Source organism: Xyrauchen texanus, chromosome 46 (assembly GCF_025860055.1).
Source record: "Xyrauchen texanus isolate HMW12.3.18 chromosome 46, RBS_HiC_50CHRs, whole genome shotgun sequence".
Classification (NCBI taxonomy): Eukaryota; Metazoa; Chordata; class Actinopteri; order Cypriniformes; family Catostomidae; genus Xyrauchen; species Xyrauchen texanus.
The window spans coordinates 14,257,270-14,283,255 of NC_068321.1; the positions used below are offsets into that span (position 1 = coordinate 14,257,270).

Below are 25,986 nucleotides of genomic sequence, written 5' to 3' on the forward strand. Positions count from 1 at the left end.
AAGAAAGAAAGTAATATGGGTTTGATATGACATAAGGGAGAGTAAATGATGACAGAATTGACATTTTTTAATGATTGTTCCTTTAATATGCTGAAGGACAGTACAATTGTTAGATGTTTCCCCATATTGGTTAGTTGGACTATCAGCAGGTAAAACTGCATTAATCGGGGGCAATTTTGTCTGTTTTATACCTTGAGACAAATTGCTGTGCATCAGCTGAGAGTGTGTGTGCTGCAACCTGCAGGCCAGCCATGCGTGAAAAACGGTGCATCGACAAATCAGAGCAGCTCTCCCCGGGGCCATGCAGTGTGCCCAGTCAATTTACCACCCACAACTGATGTAGTTATCCACCGCAAGGAAAGTGAAGGCTTTGGTTTTGTCATCATCAGCTCCCTCAACCGACCAGAGACCACAACCACGATAAGTAAGTCTTCCCTTCTCATATCTGTTAACCTAGTTGGGATAAACCTGCTGATTTGATGAACAAAGTGTGAAATGTACTCCGTAATGGATTAAAGGGTCATTTTTATTCATCGAGATTATTTATCAGATTAGTTTTAAACTCACTTTGAAGCATAGAATGAATTTTAAGTCTGAGATTAAGGCTCTATATGTGTTAAAAAAGGCAGTCCACAAGGTTTTGAGGCATGATGATTGATCTTAGCTTTATGATCAAAGCTTTGCAAGTCATTTCTTTTAGAAGGATGGAAGCTGATGCGTGCTATCCACATTCAAGTGAATATCTCGAAATCTGTCAAAAAATACTGTATGTGCATCTTACAGTATTTCCCTCCAAAATCAAAAGAAATAAATGCACACAGAAAAGTTTACAAAAGTTGTAATGTTTTTGTAATTTCCATTATTCTTAATGGTGATTCTTAATATTAGATTTCTCATTACTGTAATATAGTACATTTGTATATAATGTATAACAGTCATTTATAAATATGGAATTGTATTTATAATTTCATATTGTAATATTTATCATTTGAATTATGTAATTTTATACATATTTTTGTATTAATTATACATAAATAAAGATGTAATTTAATTTATAAACTGTATAAATAATATACTGGTATATGATTAAATCACAAAGTAAAGTCAGTAATGTGAAATGTATTATTTCATTTTAAAGATTAGGTACAGTATATCGATAACACTTTGCTATAAGGATCCCTTTGTTAACATTAGTTAACAACATTTGTTAACATGAACTAACAATGAACAACACTTTTACAGCATTTATTAATCATAGTTCATGTTAATTTCAACATATACCATTAATACTTTTTTTTATTAATATTTTGTGAGTTGTGTATGTTAACACTAGTTAATGCACTATGAACTAACAATGAACAATTAAATTTGTATTAACTAAAATTAGCAAACTACATTAGTCACCAGTAATTAACAGTATTTGCATAAATTTGTTACATTAATCAAGATTAATAAATGCTGTAAAAACTATTAATTGTTAGTAAATGATACCTTATGCATTTATTAATGTTAACAAAATGAATCTTACAGTCAAGTGATAACTTGTTTATTTCTTTTGAATATGGGGTGAAATATGACCCGTTTATTTTACATGCATTTTTATCTGAGAATTATTTGTGTTTTGTAGCTGTGCCACATAAGATCGGTCGCATCATCGAAGGCAGTCCGGCTGATCGCTGTGGAAAACTAAAAGTTGGTGACCGAATTATGGCCGTAAATTGTCAGTCTATTATCAACATGCCTCACGCTGACATTGTCAAGCTAATCAAAGACGCTGGACTCACTGTCACCTTGCACATCATACCAGAGGAAGGTGAGTGAGGGCAGGTGCAGGTTTTCATTTACAAGTAATGCCACATTTACTGTATCTGTTTAATTTACTACTGTGCAAACATTTACTGTACTTCACAGACAGGTAACAAATTATGTAACAAAATTGAAATGTATAATCTATAATACTAAATTAGCAGTATACAGTGTATTTAAAGGGATAGTTCACTCAAAAATGACATTTCTGTCAACCTTCATGTTGTTCCAAACTTGTATGATATTTTTCAGACACAAAAGGAGATATTAAGCAGGTGTTAGCCTCAATCACATTTTACTTTCATTGCATCGTTTTTCCATACAATGAAAGTAAACGGGTGAATTATTAATTACAGCGTTTTATTGTGGAAATGTATCATTAGTTATTCATTATTCTTGACAACATATTTACCATTTGAAAGCTTTTAAACAGTTTTGTTCTAGTCATTGTATTATTCAAACTTTATTATTTTCAGGCTTTTACACAGAAAAAAAAATAAAAAAAATAAAATATATATATATATATATTCTTTTTGAGTGGTAGTAATGGCATTCCATTCAATCTTTATGTGTACTAGATGTAAACGGTGCTCATTCCGCCCCTACATCGGAGAAGCAGAGCCCTATGGTGGCCCAGAAACACAGTCCCCAGACTCAGCCCAGCACAGCAGCCCAGCAGAGCCCCACTGTGGCTCACCCCAGCCCACCAGCGCCCCAACCCAGCCCAGCTACCACACAGCCCAGCCCCATGCAGATGGAACCAGGCCCTGGAGCACCACATAGCACCCCACCAGTGACTCAAACCAGCCTCCCTGTGAGTCAGCCTGGCCTGGAGGCCATGCAAGCGGGTTCGGTGGTGACTCAGGCCACTTCTGTGGTGGATCCTGGCATGCCTGGGGTCCAACCCACCTCCATCGGATCAGTGTCAGTACCACCACAGCTGTACCTACATGACACTAGGTACTGTTTGCCAGGCTATTGTAACAAATTATCGTGCAATTGTTTTGATTTAATGTTAAAGATTCAAAATAGACAGAAATGTCCTAATCTTCCACATGCAGTAATCCTTCCTCATATTCGGACAAACCATTTGTGCAACAACTGCTAATCACAAGCAGCTGAGAGCGCGACACAGATCAGTTTGAGCAGCGCTGCAGTAGAGGGTTGCGCAATTAAACAATTCTGGTTTGCGTTAGTCAAACTGTGCGGTTGAGTGGGTTTCTTGTATACAATTGCATTTCTTTAGAATAATAGCCGACTTGGTGAAATAAATAGTTTAGCTGAGATTATGTGAAAAAAGGAAAATTAAAAATGACACTTTATGTCCAAAGGTTGCAGACACCTGCTGTACATCATTTAATGAATATCTTAATGGCTTTGCAATGTAAACGTCATAATGTACATACATTAATATGTTATCATACACATTTTATTATATGCATAAAACGTAACAATTTTATACAATATGTAACAGGGGGTCCCTGCTCCGTCTCTTTACCCACCAAGGGGTCCTTGGCCTGAAAAAGGTTGAAGACCCCTGCAATAAATGCCTTAATTATATCTGGGTGAATCTTATGAAAACTTGTCCAGATGATGTTCTTACCAGAAAACAAGTAAGAAATTATATTTTACATGGAAAATTTTGTAACATTAAGATGCCAAATTTTTTACATTAAGTTGTTTTGCACTGTGACTATTTTCATGACAGTTACTTTAATGCACACTGTAATTTGACCTTTACATTTTTTGGTAACACTATGTTCATTTTAATTAACTCAAAAGTTAACATGAACTAATAGTTAACAATACTTTTACAGCATTTATTAACCTTGGTTAATGTTCATTTATACATGTAGTATTTAACATAACATTAGTTAATTACATTATTAACTAACATGATCCAACAATGAACACAATTTGAATAAATTAACATCAACCAAAATTAATTAAAGGAATATTCCGGGTTCAATACAAGTTAAGCTCAATCAACAGCATTTGTGGCATAGTGTTGATTACACAAACAAAAGGATTTAGGCTTATCCTTCCTTTTTTTAAAAAAAAGCAAATATCGAAGTTGCTGTAAGACACTTACTGTGGAAATGAATTGGGCCAATTTTTGCAGTGTTTAAAAGGCAGAATGTAAAGATTATAATTTTATAAAAACAATTATATTAATTCTTCTGTTAAAACTTGTGTATTATTTGAGCTGTAGAGTTGTATAAATCATCATTTTTAAAGTCACTTAAGAGTTTTAGGGATTGTTGACATTACATCACCATGCCAATGTAATTGGCTATAACTTTACACAGAAAAGGTTAGTAGGTGATTTTATCAGACTAAATTCATGTTAACACATATTGTTTGTCTTGTGGCTATACTTATGAAATAGTGATTATTTTAACATTTATGGATTGCCCCATTCACTTCCATTGTAAGTGCCTCACTGAACCCAGATTTATTAAAAAAAAAAAAAAAAAATAAGAAAAGGACGAACGAGTCAAAATAAATGTTTGTGATAATCAACATTATGCCACAAATACTCAATTTGTAGTGAACCCGGAATATTCCTTTAATATTGTAAAAGCAAAAAATAATAATAATTGTTTATTATAGGTAATGCATTAACTAATTTTAAAGTTCTTTGTCTTTATTCTCAATAATAATTCTCATTAGTGTAATAAAGTTTTAATATATTACTGTAACAATTTTATTTCAAAATACAACCAGCAAAAAGGCAATACAACAAATACTACCATGATGTATAAATAATTGACAAATTAAGTAATATATCTTTATTTTTTTGCATTACAGTAATTAACCTTTGTGGGAAATACGCTTAATTGTCATATAAAAAATGTCACAATACAAAAGATCTTAATTGTGCAAAAATAGGCTTCTTTGTCTTAATGCAAAATATAGTATTATTTTATTTGGGGGGGGTATGTCTCCTGTATGAAATATGTTCTTGGCAGTCTTTGTGAGATTCACCCATCGAAACTTTTCATTTCATTTTAACTGTACTTTTTCTCCTATTTGCCCACGTTTGTTTAAGGGCTTCTCTCAGGTAGTCTTTGGTCTCAACTGAAGTGCCTCAGGCACGCTCAGAGCGTCTACTGTCTAAGCCAGTGTAACATCACTTAACACCTCATAATAAATTATTAACCTGTTGATATCTCCTCAATAATACATGCTTGTGCTCTCAGGCAGGGGTTGCACATTTTCTCTTAGGGTTGGCTCTGGACCGCTCTGATTTATGCATTGTGAAAGATTGGAACTGAGACTCGACAAAGGTGACTCATGAGTAAAGCCCTTTCCTATTGGTGACATGGTCAGAGAGACAGAGTAAAGAGTAATACCTGGGGGAAACAGATGTTTAAAAGAGTGGACCAAGTGTTTTTACTCTTCTACGCACTTCAACTTTAATGTTTTCATTTTATATTGGACATAGTAGTTTAGCAACATTCCTATAGACTTAAAGAGTTAAAAAATATCTCGCAAGTTATTCAGCCTTTAGTGTTGTGGAACAGGATCTCTTCATTTGACCTTGTTGGTAGTTACAGGTCGGAGGTAAAAGCTAGACAGGATGTTAAACCCGATATCTGCCAAGCTGCATACACAGACTACAGACAGCCCCCAGTGGACTACAGACATCCCCCTGTAGCAGACTACAGACAACCACCGAGCCTGGAGTACAGACATCCACCTGCTCTTATAGACTACAGACAACACTCCATCGCAGATTACCGACCACAGGTAATCACATCACAGTGGCTGTACTTTACAACATAAATATATGTAGTATGATACAATTACAGTACAATGCAGAAGGAAATCTGTACCAGATAAAATCTGTACAGTATATATTAGTCTTAAAGTCACATTTGATCTTCATTTAAGTTACAATATTGAACAAAAACAATCTGTTTGAACTAATAACACTAATATTGTTGTATTGTTCTTACAATATAATGAATGCATCATTAAAACATTCAGTGTAGGTTGGAAAATGTATGTAAACCCCTAGGCTAATGCCTTCAATAAAAGCTAATTAGATTCAGGAGTTGGCAAACCTGCCATCCAATTAAATAAACCAAATTGGAGGTGTGGGTTAGAGCTACTTTGACTTATAAAATTCACTCAAACATTTCGAGTTTGATATTAACAAGAAGCATCTGCTGAGGTGGATCATGCCTTGAATATCATAAAGAGATCTCCAAGACCTAAAAAAAATCTGGAAAGGGTTACAAAGTTATCTCAATCTGTCCACAGACAAATTGTCTATAAATGGTGATGATTTAGTACTGGGGCTACTCTCCATAGAAGTTGCATGACTCAAAGGGCACACCACAGAATGCTCAATGAGGTAAAAAAGAACCCTACAGTGACAGCTAAAGACTTGAAGGAATCTTTTGAACTGGTCAACATCTCTGTTCATGAGTCTACTATACGGAAAACCTTAAACAGGCATGTGTCCATTGCAGGACACCACGAATGAAGCAGCTGCTTTCCAGTAAAAACATTGCTTGTGTGCCAAAGACCACCTTGACACTCCACGATGCTACTGGGAAAAAAATTTGTGGAGTGATGAACTAAGGTTGAATTGTTTAGGAAAAACATGCAGCATTACGTATGGCATAAACATGTCACTGTATCCACAGTAAATCCACAACAGAATGGCTTCAAAAAAATTAAATCCACCTTATGGAGTGGCCCAGTCAGAGCCCAGACCTGAACCCAATAGATGTGCAATGACCTCAAAGAGAGCTGACACCAGACATCATAAGAATATGGCTAAGCTGAAGCAGTTCTGTATAAAAGAATGGTGCAAAATTCCTTCTGAACGTCGTGCGGGTCTAATCTTTTTCCACAGCACTGTGAATGTATAGTGCGAGGTGTTCGATAAAAAGACATGAAAGATATAATTGTTTGTGTGTTGTTAGCTTAAGCACATTGTGTTTGTCTATACTTGTTACTTTGATGAAGATGAGATCACATTTTATGACCAATTATTGCAGAAAACCAGCTAATTCACATACGTTTCTTGCCACTGTATTATAATACTGATACAACTTTTTGCTTAACTTTCAGGGTAAGTAGGGTTAAGCTAGGTGTTAGGGGTTAGATAAGGGGAAGGAATCCCCTTTCCCAAAACCACTTATTGTATAGTAATATGGTAACTTGGATTTGCCATCCTAGGACCTTTGACTGTTTTTTAATCTTATCAGATTCTTGTTTTTGTTAAACCTTTGAATGTAAGGGTAATATTTCAGGTTTATTGTGTAATGCAAATTACACAAAAGATGCTTTGTTACTGTCTACATTCATCTTATTTAGTGCTTAAGGAAAAAGACAAATAAAAGACAAATGTGGAGGATGCCTTTAAAAATAGCTTACCAATTTGTTTCTTTTCTTTTCAGGACTATGACTATTTCACTGTGGAACTGGAGAAGAGTGTGAAGGGGTTTGGCTTTAGTATTCGTGGAGGACGGGAATATAAGATGGACCTGTTTGTGCTGAGACTGGCTGAGGATGGGCCTGCCATCCGCAACGGCAGAATGAGGGTGAGGAAACTGTTCACAAACATTCGTTGTGTGCTTGTTAGTTCGAGCTGTTAGATAAAAGGTTATTATATAATTGTACCATTTTATAAATTGAATCTTGTTGTTTCTGATCTTTTGGAAGTAAAAAATCCTCTGATTTGAATGTTGCAATGTATGTTTCATGTGAAATATAGACAATGGCCCCTAAAGGTTTTTTATGTTCTGCATGAAAATTTGTTTCTGGTTTCTTTATTTAAAATAAACGCCGCTTCGATCGATATTTTGCTATACAATGCACATGGCATTTTTAAATATGATTTAAGTGTCAAAATGCTTCATTGAAGCATACCTGCATTTATTACACAGCTTTCTGGAATACTTAATTCTGATTGGTCAGTCACAGCATTCTCTGGTAAACAATTTTTGTATTATGACCACTAAACTTTATAGCTAACTTTTGTTCCAGGCAACTGATACCCTACATAACTGTACTAGTTTAATGTGTCTCATATCACTCTGCGGACTCTTTCTTCTCACATATTAAAATATTTTTTGCTTATTTATTTATATAGCAAATAGCCATGTGATAAGTAGGACAATTTACAGTCGGCTGATTAATATTGAAAAATAAACCCCTTCAGGATGATTAAAAGAGACCCTGACACAAAGCAGACTGACTGTACAGAATCCTTTACATAAAACCTGCTTTGTGAATGCAGGTTGGAGATCAGATTATTGAAATAAACGGTGAGAGTACGAGAGATATGAGTCACACTCGTGCCATCGAACTCATCAAAGCCGGCGGTCGGCGGGTGCGTCTGCTGTTGAAAAGAGGCACGGGACAGGTGCCGGAATATGGTGGGTATCACAATACTCACAGCCTAAAGCCATTTCTATCTTCTACATGTTTCATTTAAAGGTGCACTCAGTATTTTTTTGTAAAAAGTAATAGTTTTCAGATACAGATGCCCTTGTAGAAATACTCTATTCGCAGTCAGCCATGTTTCATTCATTTAGCAAGTTTTTTTGTTTAAAACTTTTTCAAGGAGGAAAACAATTCTGAGTGCACGTTTAAAACAAATGAAAGTTTTTGTAGCTGTTATCAAACTTCCAATGCTGCCGCAAAATAACACTGTCTCTGTGCCCACTTTTTCAGTGTTGAATTGATCATTTTGTTTAAATATGTGACAACCTGACCTTTTTAGGCTAAATAATGTATTATATACATGCAAATGTGTATACTAGTGTGCACTTGTAATTACCTGGGAAACAATCGTTCAGAATGCTGAAGCATTATACAGTGGGCTTGACAGTTTGCTGTAGCTGAAAGCTTTCTGTTAAAAGCCGAAAAGGCTTTGATGACTCACTTAATCAATTAACCCTTTTCAATAAACTTTAATTTAGTGGTAGCATTTGCTGATAAATGGAACTTCTAGTAGCATGTTCTCTTTAACTGCTCTCTTCTATTTTCTGTTCTGTATTCTAACTCTTCTATAACTGCAATGCAATAGTTCCAAATTGTACTTCCTGTTCTGTAGGAATGGTATCTACCAACCTTTCTATGTGCATGAAAAGCGACACTCTAGCCTCACCCTATTTCTTCATAATGGGACACTCTAAAGACACGGTTTGTGACAACCTGCACGTCTATCTTACTCAATTCTGCTTTCCTTTTATATCTGTACAATTTCTCTATGCTTCTATTTCAATTTGCATTACTACTTTAGCGTATGTTGTGTATCTGAGTATCTTCTAACTAAACTCAATGATTGGTCACCTAAGTGTTTTTGTCATTTTGTGTATTTTTGTTTCACTGGATCTGCATGCATGTGCATAATAGTGCTGGGGAGGCTACAAGAGACTCATAATTTAAAGCAGTTAAGATAAGGGATAGTTCACCCAAAGCTGAACATTCGCTCATCATTTACTCACCCTTATGCCATCCCAGATGTGCATGATTTTCTTTCTTCTGCAGAACACAAACAAAGATTTTTACAAGAATGTCTCAGCTCTGTAGGTCCTTTCAATGCAAGTGAATGGTGACCAGAAATTTGAAGCTCCAAAAATCACATAAAGGCCACATAAATGTAATCCATATGACTCCTGTGGTTAAATCCACTTCATCTGAAGCAAAATGATAGGAGTGAGTGAAAAACAGATCAATATTTAAGTTGTTTTTTACTATAAATCTCCACTTTCACGTTCTTTTTTTTATTGGGGATTCACATTCTTCATGCATATCGCCACCTACTGGAGAGGAGAATAATTTATAGTAAAAAAGGACTGAAATATTGATCTGACTTGTTTTTCCAAGTGCAGTTAGGTCTCATGCACTTTTCAAAGAATACTCTTTTGACTGTTTAATAAAAAATTTGATCGCAGGTTTTTGACGCAACTGACTCACCAATGACTTGCAAATATGCGGACTCTCCATGTCTAGAAAAACAAAGCTGGCCGTGCGTAGTGATGAATTGATTTTGTAATCAAGCACACAGTGTGTGAGACATACGGAGCACATAAAATCAAGAGTGCAAGTTTGAATTTTTCCTCAGCCTTTGGAAAAAAATGGCTTTTTACTGCACTGCTTCAATTACTGTTACACTACTGACAAATGAAGTTTAGTTAGTAGCATAGCTACTTTTAGTTACTTACTCCCCAACACTGGTGCATACATTCTTGTGTCTTCGCATGCATCCATTTGCAAATGTAAGCTTGATCTGCAGTAAGTTGTACACACAAGTGCTTTACAGGATCTCTATGTTTCCTAGTAGACAGTGCCACCTCCTGGAGTGCTGTCTCTACAGCCACCCCTGCCTTGTCGGAAGTAGTCTCAACCCGCTAGCGTGACACTAGCCCTTCGTCGTTGCCCGTCATCTCAACCAGTCTCAAACCCTGGACTTGCCTCACTGACTTCTTTTATGGACATTGTGTGACAGTCTGGACCAATCACAGCACCCCTCGTGGTCATTCTAGTCCAGATGCCAGTTTCGCCAACAGAAAAAAGGTGGCAGGTCCACCTGTAAGAGCTGTGCTTTGAAGAGGCATCTTAACGAAAAATGAAGAGAAAGATCGGGAACATTTCATAAGTGTGGAAACAATTTACGAACAGTTGCAGACATATCAACCTTAAATGGATTGTTGTATCCCACTTGCTCATCATGAAAATGCTGACCTGTGTTTTTAGCAGACGATCTGGTAACCATCCCAGATGAACGGCAGCCAAAGTAGCATGGCTTGCACTCTCGCCATTTGATTCTGAATCCAGAACTTATCACAGAGGAATGCGCCAAACTGTCTAAGCATATTTCTTCTGTCAACTGGACCCAAGCTCTCTTTATTTGTTTATCATGTAGAGGTTGTTTTTTTTTTTATATATATATATAATTTCAAGTTGTTCATACCACTACCCCTAATGATACTAGGGTCAAATATTGCAAAATATGTGTAGCATGATAAGAGATTTCCGGGGAAACCAATACAAGAAATGGCCACACATGTATTGAGGTTCATAGGTCTGGTGGGAAAATGAGAATTCACTGTTATGAAACTCTCAAATTAAGCATGAGAGGACACAAGGAGACCACCATTATGGCCATCTAATGGAGATACAATGTAAAGTATCATGCCATTTGATTGAATTGTGGGAAAAACCATAGAGAGTAAATGCACGTTACACGCCAAATCTGACACATGGACTGTTGACTTTAGACGTCAATAATAAACCCATATTAAAATGTTATATTAGTATGATTTAGTCTAGAGTTGCCATATCCAGCTGAACATTCTGTTACTCACCTGAAGCTTAAAAGTAGATGTTTTCAAAGTTTCAGATTCTCATTTTCTTCAACCTTCCCATCATGTAAACAAAGTAGCTGCCATCCAGACCATTGGATGACAAGGAGAGATCACAATTTTTTAAGGACTGTTTGGTCTGAGATTAAGAGTAATGCAGTCTTGCTATGCGTCCTAACCAGGTGCGATGTGACAAGATTTGGCACCATTCTGAGTAAACTTTAGAGACTTTTGTGCATGAAAATCCCAGAAATACTCAAACCAGCCCGTCTGGCACCAACAATCATGACACGATCTAAATCACTGAGATCAAATTTTTTCCCATTCTGATGGTTGATATGAACATTAACTGAAGCTCCTGACCGCATGATCTGCGTGTCAGGAAGAAAAGATCTGCATGATTTTATGCATTGCACTGCTGCCCCACGATTGTCTGATTAGATAAGTGCATGAATAAGTGATGTAAACCAAGCGACCACTAGGGATAGGAATCACAGAAAATGTAATGATTCTGATTCCTTTTAACAAATCAAATTCTTTAACTGTTCCATTGTTTTGAGGTAGAAATATTGCATTTGCTGCCCTCAGCTGTTGTCAAATTATGAGATCAGTTTGACTCATGTAAATCATTAATTCGGGAACCACTACACTGATTACGCTGTAGATTCAAAAGTACTAGTTCACAAGAGTCATTAATTTGGGAATTGGACTACAGTGGTCATGCTGACGATTCAAAAGAACTGGTTCACAAGAGTCATTCATTCGAGAACAACATTACACTGGCCATGCTGACGATTCAAAAGAACTAATTCAAAAGAGTAATTTGTTTGGGAATTGGACTGCAGTGGTCATGCTGTAGATTCAAATTAACTGGTTCACAAGAGTAATTTCATTTCGAATTGGACTACAGTGGTCACACTGTAGATTCAAAAGAACCTAAGAACATAAGAGTCATTCGTTTGGGAAACGGACTACACAATCTAATTGCAAACATTTTTCCCCCCACTGTTTACCGAGCCTAGGGCTGTTACAGAGACAAATATCACACCTGTCTCTGTAACAGCCCCAGGCTCGGTAAACAGCAGGGGAAAAGATGTCTGTGGTCAGATTGTTTGTTTAGCCGATCAGAAGACTTTCTGTCTGTCAATCATTGTGTGCATTGATAGGGCAGCCCATACAATATATTCTGTATAAGGGCCGGTACAGTGTCTTGCTCCCGCAAAATGCTCATGGTCAGATGGCGAAATGCTCAGAGGGACGTCTATCGCCGTCCATCTGCTCCAAAACAATGGTCGCTAGTGTGTCTGTGTGTGCACATATCTTTGGAAGGCGGGATTTTGGAAAAAGGTAGCGTGGCTAATTCAATAGAACTGAAATGCCTCAGAAACACGGTTCTGGTCCAATGGGAAGCAGGAAGTAATTGCATTCACAATCAATGCTTCATGCGATTTGGAAGTTGCATCTTCCCTCTAAGACTACTTTTTTACTTTATTAACAATTAGATTTAGGGTTGGGCATACTTGTTGACTGTATTACATCATTTACAACTAAAAACAGCTTGTCACTCATTTCGCCTCATATTGCCAACTCCCATTGAAAAAAATATATATTTCTGGTTGCTTTGTCACTGCAAACCACTGTCAGTTTGAACACCACCTACATCAATCGCTTGATGCCAGCAGATCGCACCTGGTTAGGACAAGGAAAGGGGTCTTCTGAAATTATCGAAGCATGAGCAGGGTCTCTCTAGCATGAATGAGTGAGACCCAGTTGTATGGGGCAGAGTGCCTTACTGGCAGGACAAAGTGCAGTATAAAATATGTATTCTACATTAAATAATACAAACATCTTAAGAGCTGAGCTTTTGATTGCCCACTTAATTTAAACAAACAATGGTGACAAACGTGAAAATGATTTGTTAGAAATCAACTTTGTGAAAATGTATAGAGATCAAGAATAATAATAATAATATTAATAATTTGTTATCCAAACTGCAAACTAAAAGCTACAGAGCCCTTTAGGGGACAGGGTGTTTTTTCTTTCTGAAATAGTTTTGTGTTCCCTCGTAATACATTTTGCATGGTTTTACTATAGTAATACTAAAATTAATTGTGTCAGCCACAACATGAATGCCTAATATTGTGTAGATCTCCCTGGTGCTGCCAAAACAGCACCAACCCGCATTTCAGAATAGCATTCTGAGATAGTATTCTTCTCACCACAATTGTACAGGGTGGTTATCTGAGTTATCGTAGACTTTTTCAGGTCGAGCCAGTCTGGCCATTCTCTGTTGACCTCTCTCATCAATCCATAGAACTTCCACTCACTGAATGTTTTTTGTTTTTGGCACCATTCTGAGTAAATTCTAGAGACTTTTGTGTGTAAAAATCCCAGTACATCAGCAGTAACAGAAATACACAATCCAGCCCATCTGGCACCAACAATCATGCCACGCGCCAAATCACGGAGTTAAATTTTTTTCCCCATTCTGATGGTTGATGTGAACATAAACTGAAGCTCATGACCTGTATCTGCATGATTCTATGCACTGCTGCCACACTATTGGCTGATTGGATAATCACAGGATGATTGTTGGTGCCAGAAGGGCTGGTTTGAGTATTTCTGTTACTGCTGATCTCCTGGGATTTTCACACACAACAGTCTCTAGAGTTTACTCAGAATGGTGCCAAAAACAAAAACATAATTTCTGTGGATGGAAATGGCTTGTTGATAGAGGTCAACAGAGAATGGCCAGACTGGTTAGAACTGGAAAAATATGGTTTCTGTCATAAAACCATGGCCAATTTCTTGCAAGGGATCGCAAAACTTATTGTGAGGGTTAGCAAACTATTACGAGGGCACACAAAACTATTTCAGAAACAAAATTCCTGCCGTGTCTTCTAATGGTCTCCATATAAAGCAGTCATAGGGAAACTAAGGAGAGAATACATCAAGATCTTGTCTTGTTGCTAACAGAATGGCCGCTGTCTTTCTTACCTTTCCATTTTATGGAGGCTTTATCATTACAGAAACATTTACAATGGTTGAATCTAATTGTGTTTTTTGAAGAGAGTATTTTATGCGATGCAGTGTTTTTCGCCTCTTTTTGTATTCACTTAGTAGTGAAATCGACTTATGCTGCTCTCCACCTATCATTCTGATAACTGTGCCAATCCAATTGTTTTTGAGGTATGTGGAATGTAATTCCTGATGAGATTTTCAAGCAGTTTAGTGAACCACAAAACATGCATTGAGAGCTGCATTGAAAAACATTGAATATCAGTTCAAGCTTACCACATTCCTACTTCCTATACAACAAAAAATGATTAAAATGAATCAGTATTTTTTTCCAGTAAACATATCTTAATACAAGTTAAATTTACATGAGAAGCAAAGTTGTCTAAGAATGCAAGACTGTTTTCAGAGAATATATCTTGAATTTAGTTTATTTGCACATTCGTTTTTAAGCTTAAACTAAATTTTGTTACATTTCTGCTAAGAACAAAATAAAATAAGCAATTTGCCAATGAGGTAAGTAGAAAAATGTCAAGGTATATTATCTGAAAATAAGGATTGTTATCTTGGACCATTTTGCATCTCAAGGAAATGCATCTTGTTTAGATATTTTTACTGGAGAACAATATATAAATATTAACTAAGAAAGCAATTTTTGGCTGTAAAATACAAAACTGTGTATTTTACCAGTGTGTGCCACAATAAAATACTCACTGTTCTTATCTCCCTGATGGATTTCTACCTGGCACATAATATTTGTACTCTCCATTGATTCAGTCATTGGTGCAGTGTGCTAGATGAAACTGCTGTTTACATGGAGAGACATACAGAGAGACAGTGAAGGAAAATGTGGATGCATTTATTGCACAGCTCATAGCTTTTACTGTATGAAGCTGAATCCTGCCTGCTGTGAAAAAATAAAAAGGAAAAAAACATTTGTTTTATATTATTGAGGATACTATTGAATCTGTGAAAGATGGTACATACAGGGGCCCATTCAGATCAATATTACTGTCTAGTGTTAGATGTGTATTTACCTTGTACAGCTGTACTCCTATAAATATGGTTTAATGTATTATTGATAGTTTCAAAGACTAAGTGATCAAATATTTTTATGAAATGCGACAGTATGGATATAATAAATTTTGCTAAAATCTTGTTTACCTGTATGATATTCTGATATACTGTTAAATAAAACTCTTGACAAGGTCTCGCTGGTTCTATGAGTGTGAGTGGTTTTCACTGAAAGATAATAAAGGAGATCTTTAATGCCACTTGCATTTTCAGCACTTTTTAACGCCTTACATTAGAAATATAATTGTTTTTTTATTTTATTCTACTTCAAAACCCATATATGTTCTTGCAAAATGTTAAAGAATGAAGTAGCGCTCTTGGTAACAATGGCATAAGAAAATAATAATTTTTAATAACGGCCATATTGGTCTTTTTACATGACGTCACTAGTGTGAAGTCAGAGCTTTCATAGAATTATGAGTTTATAACTTCTAGTTACAAGTCGTGGACACTTGTCTGAATCTCGTATTTATAGTAACTCAATAAAATATTCAGTTCATTTACTTGCCACCCCTTAATTAAATGAAAATTCCTACTACTTCCTATTTTCCTCCAAATACTTAAGTTGCTACAGTTATTTTACTAACGTAAACACATATATAGGGTCTGTTTCGCAGTGTATGAAGTTTTCTGAGTTGATATTGTTTATTTATTTATTTTTCTGATAGAGGATGATAATACGAAGTCTCCACAGTTTTACTATAGGATCAATAACTCTAGTAAGAATTTTGACTGACGCCACTACAGTACGGTTAAAGCTGCGTTCACACTGCCAGCGACACGCAGCGACAAATCGACCTCATACTATTCGTTTTCAATAAGAGCTGGCGACTTCCGGCAACACGAGCGACGGCGACCGTTGGCGACCGGATGTGGGCATGTCCAGTGACGCGACAAAGTTGAGACATTTTTTAATTTATGCAAATGAAGAGCGACTTTCTGGAGTGACAGCCAATATGAGAGAAGATGGTAGAGCTCACGTGATCCTAATATTTTAATAATAATATTAATTGTGAAGAAACAGTGCTGTTTAGACTCTCCAATCACACCACTAGCGACCTAACCGCCAGCCACTGGTGACATGCAGCGACAAAGTAGCTGGCAGTGTAAGCGCAGCTTAATTTTACATTAGTGGCGACTATTTTTGTGTATCATGCACCTGATGCCGGCGCCTCTATGGGCAAACATGATTTAATCATAAAATTCCTTAACGGGACGAATAAATCCCCCTCGCCCGGCTACAGTCCTGATTTGGGACCTAACTTTGGTCCTAAAAGTGCTCGCAAGGCCTCCCTTCGAGCCTCTGGACTGTTTTTATTGCGTGTGCTTTCTCTTAAGAATGCATTACTAATGGCTCTGGCCTCAGTAAAATGGGTCGGTGATTTGCAAGCACTATCAGTTGACAATTCATGTCTGGAGTTTGGTCCGGTTCTTTCAAAAACCACTGTCAAACCCAGAAAAGGCTATGTACCTAAGGTTTTAACCATGCCCTTCAGAGCACAGGTGGTTCACCCTCAAGCCTTTTTCCCTCCTCCATTTAATTTGAGTGAGGAACAATCCTTGCATTTGTTATGCCATTTGCGAGTGCTACATACATCTGTTGAGCGCCCCCGCCAATTCAGACTGTCTGACCAGCTCTTTGTGTGCTATGAAGGATGCACGAAGGGAATGTACGTCTCCAAGCAAAGACTTTCTCATTGGATCATTGATGCGATTGCCCTGGCTTACCAGTCATAGTGTGCAAATCTTCCAATTGGTGTTAAAGTACACTCAACTAGGGGCGTGGCCTCTTCATGGGCATGGACGAACGGTTTGTCCTGACAAGACATATGTTTTACAGCAAGATGGTCTTCACAAAACACATTCACAAGGTTTTACATCCTAGACGTAACGTCGCTCTCATAGCATGTCATCTCTGTCTAGAGCGCTTGCTTTTTCATTGGCCAAACATCTACTTATGCCTCGCTTTTAAAGTACGGGCTCCCTGTCTTTTGACACAATCGCCTACATTCAGACTGTTGTATTTTATAGTAGTGAAGGTACTTTCATTACAAATAAACTTCCTTCCTTACTGGGTTTGTTAGTATGAATTAAGGGGTTAATTCATACTATATGACCATAGTTCATATAAATATTCTGAGTGTTCCCCTTCTAGCTCACCATGAGGGTCATTCACTTGCGGTATACGATCGTGTATCAAGTCCCGCGGGACTGCGGCATCATGTTTCCTCTCTGGGAAGGTTATGTTGTGTAGTGCGGCATGATGGGAATCTATTCCCCATAGCATCAGCTTACTGATGCAATGTCAAGTGTACTGAATCTGAAGTGAATGTCTCGGTTACCTATATAACCTCGGTTCCCTGAGATGAAGGGAACGAGACAATGCGTAAACTGGCCGCACTACAGACTCAGGTTGTTTTTAAGTGAAAGTGATTTGCTCTTTGTCCCTCAGTCAGAAAATTCTGAGGAATGGTGTTTGCATGCTTGCTTGCTTTTATGCATGTAATTTTCACTTGAATGTTTCAAAAACAACTTTTGTATATATATAATTAAAGGTGCACTCAGTAACTTCCGTCTCTGTGGTATCTTGGACCTACACTGACACCTAGTGGCTTGGATGCAGCATCATTTAAAATCAATAGTTTTCAGTTTCAGATGTCATTGTAGAAATGTAGTTTTCACAGTCAGCCATGATTACTTTAATCACTCAGTGAAAGTGTCAAATAACAGGATGGTTACTGAGATTAAACGAGTAGTATTCGACTGGTCATGTGATTCTAATATGGCAGCCCCCTTGTGCGGACCCTCTCCATGTAGAATAATACAGCTTTTCTATGATATGACTGGAGTCTTCATTTGAATGTGAGTGCTCATGATTTCCTACATAAACTCAGCAAAAAGAAAAGTCCCTTTTTCAGGACACTCTGTATTTTACAGATTTACATTTATGCATTTGGCAGATGCTTTTATCCAAAGCAACTTACAGTGCACTTATTACAGTGCCTTGGTGGAAGAGTGGGGTAACATCTCACAGCAAGAACTGGCAAATCTGGTGCAGTCCATTTGGAGGAGATGCACTTCAGTACTTCATGCAGCTGGTGGCCACACCAGATACTGACTCTGACAGAAATGGAATAATGTGTCACTGAAAGTAAGTCTCATGTCTGAGTTTATGTCTTTTTATGTTCATACAAATATTTACACGTTAAGTTTGCTGAAAATAAAGGTGGTTGAAAGTGAGGTCGTTTCTTTTTTTTTTGGCTGAGTTTATATTGCAAAATTACAATTGCATTACATGCCTTTAGGAGTTGAACTTTTTTGAATGAGTAAAAAATTACTGTGTGCACCTTTAAAGTGAGTTTACCCCAAAATTAAAATAGTTTCAGTTACTCACACTCATGACCTTCTTCTGCTGAACACAAAGATATTTCAAATATTTTAGCTCTGTAGGTGCTCACAATGCATGTGAATGGTGACCAGAATTTTGAAGGTCCAAAAAGCACATAAAGAAATATATAATAGGAAAAAGTATTATACGACTTCAGTAGTTGTCATTTCTTTTTTTTTACTATAAATGCCATTCCCAGTATGTGGCGCTATACTTAAAGAATGTAAATCCTCAAACAACAAAAGAAGAATGTGAAAGTGGAGATTTATAGTAAAAACAAGGACTCAAATATTGATACGTTTCTCACACACACCTATTATATTGTTTCTGAAGATATTGATTTAACCACTTAAGCCGCATGGATTGCTTTTATGCTGACTAATGTGATTCAAAGTTCTGGTCACCATTCACTTGCATTGAATGGACCTATAGAGCTGAGATCATTTCTAAAAATTCTCGTTTGTGTTCAGCAGAAGAAAGAAAGTCACACATCTGGGATGGCATGAGAGTGAATACATGATGAGAGAATTTTCATTTTTGGGTGAACTAGCCCTTTAAAAGGGACAATTTTTCTTCTAGTATAACTGTTGCACAATATTGTTTGTACATAGATTGTGTACATAATATAAGTTAATCAAAGTCACTAAATACATTTCTAAGTAGCCAAACCTACTGATCTTAATGCAGCCAGTTTTGTTTTTGCAGATACTGTATTGCAATTTCAATTTTCTGAAATGGATCTTGAAGTGGTTTTGGCACAAGTTTCTGTTTATTACTGACTAGCAGGGCTCTATAACAGGCAAAAGAATATGTGCAAAATGTTTAAAAGGTCTAAAAGATTGTTTTGCATCAGGAAAAATACAAATCAATAAATGTGCTTAAAAAGAATTATCCGACACCAATCCCCCAGTTAGTAAAATGGGCAAATTACTCCTATAATCGAACAGAATCACACTTTTATTATAACACAAGGACCCTTATTGGCTCATCCTTATAATATCAATAATATTGAGAGTGGTCTCCTTAAAACACACAGATCTTGGCTCTGGTTGGCATATTAGACAGCCAGAACAAAACAAAATTCCCAACCAAATCCTAATACTGTAATGAATGTTTGTGTCTTTGAATACAAAATTTATTAAAATCACACCGTACTGCACTCAGAAATGCCTAAACTGTACAAAATGTAGATGCTTTTAAAGGGGGTCAATGAAGATGATGTTATGCTAGTTTACAAACATTTCATCTTCAGAGAAAAGAGCTGCCTTCACAAGTGAAATAAAAAAAGGCTTATAAGATATTTAGATGCTCAATGACATTGTATTTTATCTTCTAAAATACAATTTATTTTTCTCACCATGACTGCTTTTTTGTAATTGACATTCATTGAAACCACTAATGTAATTAAAAAAGAAATAACATTTGTAATGACAATGGACTGGCAAACTTAAAGTATCTTGATGTCATGTGTAGTACGAGGATTTACATCAAATGTACAAAATGTTTTTAAGTTGAAGAGTGACTAAAATGATTTTTTTTTTTTAATGGAAAGGAGAGCCCAGCTAGTGTTCACTGTTCTCAGAAAGAAGCGGTGTTAAGCTGTTCACGTGGCCATCGAGGAGATTCATCTATAAAGGAAAAACACAATGGTATCAATACGTTTGGAAAAACTGAATTCAAAAATTAAAAATTGAAATGAAAAAAAAATTAATTACTCTATTTGGTTTGTAAACCCCCAGTTTAAAACGACAGCAGACGACATCTACGCAGAAGCCAACCAGACTATGCAACAATCCTGCAGGAACAAACCACAATCTTTTAAAGAGGATTTTTTTTTTGTTATTAGCCTGCAGTCTATACAAATGGACATACTGCTTTATAGTAAAAAAAAATAAAATAAAAAAATCAACAAACTAAATGTTGTTTTTCCTTGCCAACATTCTCTAATCCTGAGTTTAACCTTTTCGAGAGCTGATCTGACCTGTTCGCTCCCTATGTATTTACCTGTTGTCGAGAAAATTCCCCCTATTATACCACAGAGTCGCACGAGGAACTGCCACAGCGGCATGTGCTGTTCAGTCACCTTCACCATCAATGAGCTGATGTCATACTTCATAAAGATCCCAGACACACCATGACTTCCTGCTGCGTGGTTTATCACTCGCTCCTAAAAGGAAGAGAAATGAAGGTGTGATGTCATAGACAACAATTGGGGATGGATGGATGGATGGATGGATGAGAGAAGATCTTATGGCCTACCCGCTCAGTGACTGAATATTGATGTGTATCTGCTGACACCTTGTATGTCTCCAGTTTTGTTGGCACAATGGTAATAAAGTACTGGAACATGTGATTATCTAGAAAACAAATGAGTGAAAAATCTAGACTGAACTGATGTCCTGGCTCTTTAATACACACACTGCATACATGATCAGCCACAACATTAAAACCACCTGCCCAATATTATGTAGGTCCCCCTCGTGCCACCAAAATAGCGCCAAAGTCTACTGTAACTCAGTTAACCGCTCTGTACAATTGTGGTGAGAAGAATATCATCTCTGAATGCTATTCTGAGATGCTGGTTAGTGCCTTTTTGGCAGCACGAAGGGGACCTACACAATATTAGGCAGGGGGTTTTAATGTTGTGGCTGATCGGTGTATATACGCATGTATTTTTCTTTAATCTTAATGTTGAGAGCACTTACGATCTGTGGACACTTTTTCGGTGCCATCCAGTGGATTCAGAATGCCTGGTATTTCCTCTCCGAATGACAAATGGTCTATACGATGGGAGAAGTTGTATGCTACAAAATAAATTACCTTCATTAGCCAAATGACCTTTCAGGTATAAACATTTAAGGCACCATTTTCTTTTTTAGCACAAAATATGTTCCCTTCTGGTCTGGATTCAACAGCACAGGAAGCATTTTACATATTATCTGGATGGCAGATTCTATCTGCAACCCCAAAAAGCACTTCCTCTTTTCTTAGACAAAACTAGCTCTTTGTTTGTGATCAGGTATTTACAGAACATTCTGATCATTTACAATGCAAAAGACAGTTAGAAATGAAACATCAATGGATGAGCAATTATACAAAACAACGGCTATAAAGAGCCTTCTCAGCTTACTATCATGGCTGACCAGAGCCGCAAGATGAGCATGACCTCGAGGGTGTGGGATGGCCCTGAAATAATACAATGAGTAAAGCATCTTCAGAGACAACAGACTATATTCAACATCGGTCAAAGAAGTACATATTCCTTTTCAGCTGTGCATTTAGCCATTAACTCATCTTTGCAGTTATAACTGATTTTCATAGTTCAAATTGACACCTTAAAGTAGGTCTGCACCACGTACAAACAACGTTTACTGGAATTAAGTTATAAATATGTGTACGTTATATACAAACAAATGTAAGGTAGTATATTGAGATCTACAGAGGTTAAAAAGAGACATACTTGCCCACAGTGATGTGGAAATTTCCTGCTACTTTATTAACATATAGATGTCCATGTATTCTGCAGGCATTTAGAGGCTGGGTGGGGTCATCTTCCCTATTCAACGATAAATGCAAAACAACATGCCCGAAGAATTTATTACTATATTCATAGTTTCATTTTAAATTTTTTCCAACTAAAACCATTTAGGAACTTCCACTTTTACTGGTCTTTATATAAACACTTAAAAATAAAATGTTGAAATGTTATTATGGATTAGATCAGATGGTGTTGGAAATGCTGTGTGAATACAGATTACCATGTTGGGTCTACTGACCTGGGTGGGAGAGCAGTGGGGGCACCTTTCATAACATTCTTGAAAAGAACGTCTTGGAGAGAATGTTCTTCACGAAGACGGCTCTGAATGAGCAAGAGTGTCCTGACATAAAAGGACACAAATGAAGTGATGACACTCAGTTGTTTCCCTTTTATTATTAAATAAAATAAATGTCTAAACCCACTTAAATATCTGAAATGTTAATATGTACAGAATTAATAATACAGGATTAAAAATGTAAACATTGTAAACAAATGACATATCATTTACCTGTGCCAGAGCCTTTGCTGGGGAGAAAGGTCAAAAACAACCTGTAAAAGAATCATAAAACCTGTTATTGGTCCATTACAGTGGTGATTTCTCAGGGCCAGCAAAGCCTTCTCTGCTGGCATAACATGCCTAATTAATACATACTTTTTCAACCTTTCATTTGATGTATTTTCAGCTCTTAATTCATCAACAAACGAATAGCGAAAAACAAGAAGTTTATCCAATCAGAATTTATTCCTCGATGCTTACAAGCAAAGTGTGACAACTGTTTCCCAAATCACATGGCCGAATCAATGCTCCTTGGCCGAAGCAGTGAGTGAGTTTGAGCTCCACCCCTTCAGGATTCCACAGAATCCCAGTGCAAATAAATGCGCATCTAATGTCAGATTGTCTGATTAATCAGCAAATCAGATTATTAACAAAATGTACTGCAAGCACAATTATAAGAGCCTTTTCTTGGTATTAGATCTACTTGGTTCTGGCTTTCATGTGGACGCGTTTATAAAATGGCAATTGGTATTATTAGTTGACTGCCACGTAATGTATGATGGGAATACGGTGTCTTATTCATTGTGAAACTGTTTTCTTAATGGCATGAATTGCACTGAAGGCCTAGACTTAAAATGCACGGCCCGTGGCTGGTCCACTATAAAATCTTACTAGCAAATAACCAACACTGTGGCTAAAAAGCAAATACTCACAGGTTCATACTGCAGGCCATCAGATGCTACCATTGTCTCAGCCAGATCTAATACATCAGCCCCAACAACTAGAAAGACAATTCAAGAAATAATGATGTGGTAGCATTAAGAACAATCATTTACTATGCCATAGATGACATTACAATATCTGCAGTAAAAAAAGAAAAACAAACTTACATTGACACCTCATGGCCACTGTGATATCTATATTAATTCTTAGTTTACTGCAAGACAAAAGAATAAAACAAACTAAATGTTTGTGTTTTTTTTTATTTTATTACACATCTGGGTCAATAACCTAAAGCTCATATTTTTTTGTCCAGATTTATTAAATTATTCAAATGACTGAATACATCTCTACTGTGATGAACCTGTTTTCAATTTCTGAGTTCAAATTCAGTTATTTATTTATTTCTGGGGCTAAAAGTAAAAAAGGTCATGTGTTGTAACAGTCCAGAGACAGTAAGAAAAATGTAAGGTTCATTAAAAGCTGAAATTCTTGAGAGAAAAAAATAAAAAGTTGGCATGAGTGGTGCAGAATAATCTTTTAATAATTTCAAATAGTCATGTGGTGTAACCAACATGTTGATAGCCATTTTGTTGTTTATTTTGACAAAAAATATAGAACAGAGCCTTCACTTAGAGCGAAATTTTGTTAATCATGTGGCATAACCCGGAGAAAACTTTATATTCTTGACTCAATAATTCCTAATATTTGTAAAAAGAAAAAAATTATTAATGATTACATTGCGTACATTCTCATTTATTCAAGGTGCAAGAAGTACTTAAATACCTTTTACATAATGGTTACACCACATGACACTTTTAATGTCATGACATTCATTGAAACACTTTTATAGCATTTTCTACAAAGACTTATGAAACTAAATTGGACACAAAGAGTACATTTTAACATTTCTTATGTTTATAAAACTGTATGTTTAAACTACATTTTTAAAAGACTTTTCATTTTAGCACACTGGACAACCTTATTTGTCAACAACCAATCTTACACCTGCTATTATATATTTGTATTGCTGCTGTTTTGAAAGCATAATTAAGCAGGTGTAACAACAGTAAAGCATCACCTGGTAAAATCCTTATCCACTTCATACTCATACTTCATCCATGTGTCCCGATACACAAAGAACTCAAAGAAGGCCAGGAGAGCCATGGCCGTGAAGGCCAACACAGTCACTGATTAAACATAAAGAAAGCCAACACGTTTTAATGATCACTGTTCCAGTTCAGTAACAAAGCTGCAATATCTGAGATTTGTTAGAAAAGGAAATGTAGTGGAAAAATTTAATTATTTTAATATTAGAAATAAAGAGTGCTCAACGTGTAACATTATTGCCTGGTATAGTTTACGTCTTGTGACTATATTTTGTGAGTATTTTAACGTTTACAGATTGGCCACATTCACTTCCATTGAAAGTGGAACTCAGATCTTTAATTTTATTAAACAAGGCAAATGTAAGACAAAAAACATTTTTGTGGTAATAAATATAATGCCACAAATGTTGTTGATTGTGCTGAAGTTGAAACTGAACCTGGAATATTCCTTTAATACTGCCTTATCACTGTACCTATCAACTATTGGTCGTGTTCAGGAACTGATTTATGAAAATAAACCTGACAAATGGCTGAAGAATGTCAAACATCAACTCCAAGCTGTCACATTACTCTTAAGTTAAAGATGACACAGCTCACCTGTTCCTCCACTAGCTGTTGTCTCCACATAACTCTCAGGAACCTTGGGAAAAGCATCTAGTTCCTTCACAAAGTTCAGGGCTTTCTTTCTGTTCAGCCTCCTCATTGTCAGAGTCGGATGTTATCTTCTTCATGAATTCCGTCAGCAATTCATAATTTGTTGATGTCAATGTCCGAGATCATTTAGTTAACAGCACATTAGCAACCATCTGTGAGCAGCAAAGTTACATCAACTTCCTATGTCAATATCTTACAATATTAATGATGTGAAACCTTTAAATACAGATCCCCTAGGAGGTAGATATATATGATAACGCCTCAACTTTGATTGCAAGCAGATTTATAAAAAAATATAAGTTAAGAATTTGTATATACGAGTACAAGAATGAATAATTGCTCCAGTTGTCTATGGTTACACAGGTTGCTAGCTACTGTTAGCAGTACACTTGTCTGACTGGCCGTTTCTCCATGTTTATGTTTGATACTTGCCTGAAAATGCTATTTTAAAGGTTCCACCGTGTTTGCCAACATTTTTAAATAAACGGTCTTGTTTTATAATGTTATATTATTTAAAAAACGGACAAAAAACGAAGACGTCTCGGGAGGCAGACGCTAATTCGTTGTAGCTGTGCGCTTCCGGTCCGACTCCGTGTGATTGTGGGAAATGTAGGCAGACAAAAAAATTAATTGCTGTTACAAATAAAAGAAATGTGGCCAGTTCATACACGTTAAAACTCACGCTGTTTCAAAAGTATATCCATAAGGAATTAACATTATGTGTGATAACATAATTTTAGTTTGATAAAATCGCATCCCTACCTTTTGTTGCCTTGACAATGCAACACCAGTCAACACTGTAAGCTATTTTATCACACAAAAATCATCTACAACTGAGTTTTTTTTATCACACT

At 36.4% G+C, this 25,986-nt stretch overlaps 2 protein-coding genes across 4 annotated transcripts in view; one reads left to right on the forward strand and one right to left on the reverse strand.

The window, feature by feature from the left end:
• Window positions 1-12,168, forward strand: part of LOC127638264 (membrane-associated guanylate kinase, WW and PDZ domain-containing protein 2-like) — a 130,388-nt gene extending 118,220 nt beyond the window's left edge. Inside the window, exons 17-24 of one of the 3 annotated variants that reach the window (XM_052119711.1) lie at window positions 245-424; window positions 1,628-1,813; window positions 2,385-2,766; window positions 5,367-5,559; window positions 7,224-7,367; window positions 8,066-8,204; window positions 8,885-8,973; window positions 10,118-12,168. In XM_052119711.1, the coding sequence (XP_051975671.1) occupies window positions 245-424; window positions 1,628-1,813; window positions 2,385-2,766; window positions 5,367-5,559; window positions 7,224-7,367; window positions 8,066-8,204; window positions 8,885-8,973; window positions 10,118-10,174 (1,370 nt within the window). In that variant the 3' untranslated portion in view covers window positions 10,175-12,168. Of the gene's footprint in view, window positions 1-244; window positions 425-1,627; window positions 1,814-2,384; window positions 2,767-5,366; window positions 5,560-7,223; window positions 7,368-8,065; window positions 8,205-8,884; window positions 8,974-10,114 lie in introns of all 3 variants that reach the window. The other 2 variants (XM_052119712.1, XM_052119713.1) reach the window with 2 other exon arrangements.
• A 7,201-nt stretch (window positions 12,169-19,369) lies between these two features.
• On the reverse strand, window positions 19,370-25,715 carry LOC127638354 (endoplasmic reticulum-Golgi intermediate compartment protein 2). The gene is made up of 14 exons (XM_052119838.1): window positions 25,565-25,715; window positions 25,076-25,284; window positions 24,451-24,559; window positions 23,540-23,586; window positions 23,363-23,430; window positions 22,662-22,702; window positions 22,392-22,493; window positions 22,076-22,171; window positions 21,746-21,801; window positions 21,321-21,419; window positions 20,875-20,972; window positions 20,620-20,782; window positions 20,331-20,410; window positions 19,370-20,243 (listed from the first exon to the last, which is right to left on the reverse strand). The coding sequence occupies exons 2-14, from the start codon at window positions 25,179-25,181 to the stop codon at window positions 20,178-20,180; spliced, it is 1,131 nt and encodes a 376-aa protein (XP_051975798.1). The 5' UTR covers window positions 25,182-25,284; window positions 25,565-25,715; the 3' UTR covers window positions 19,370-20,177.
• Between the last annotated feature and the right edge of the window lie 271 nt (window positions 25,716-25,986).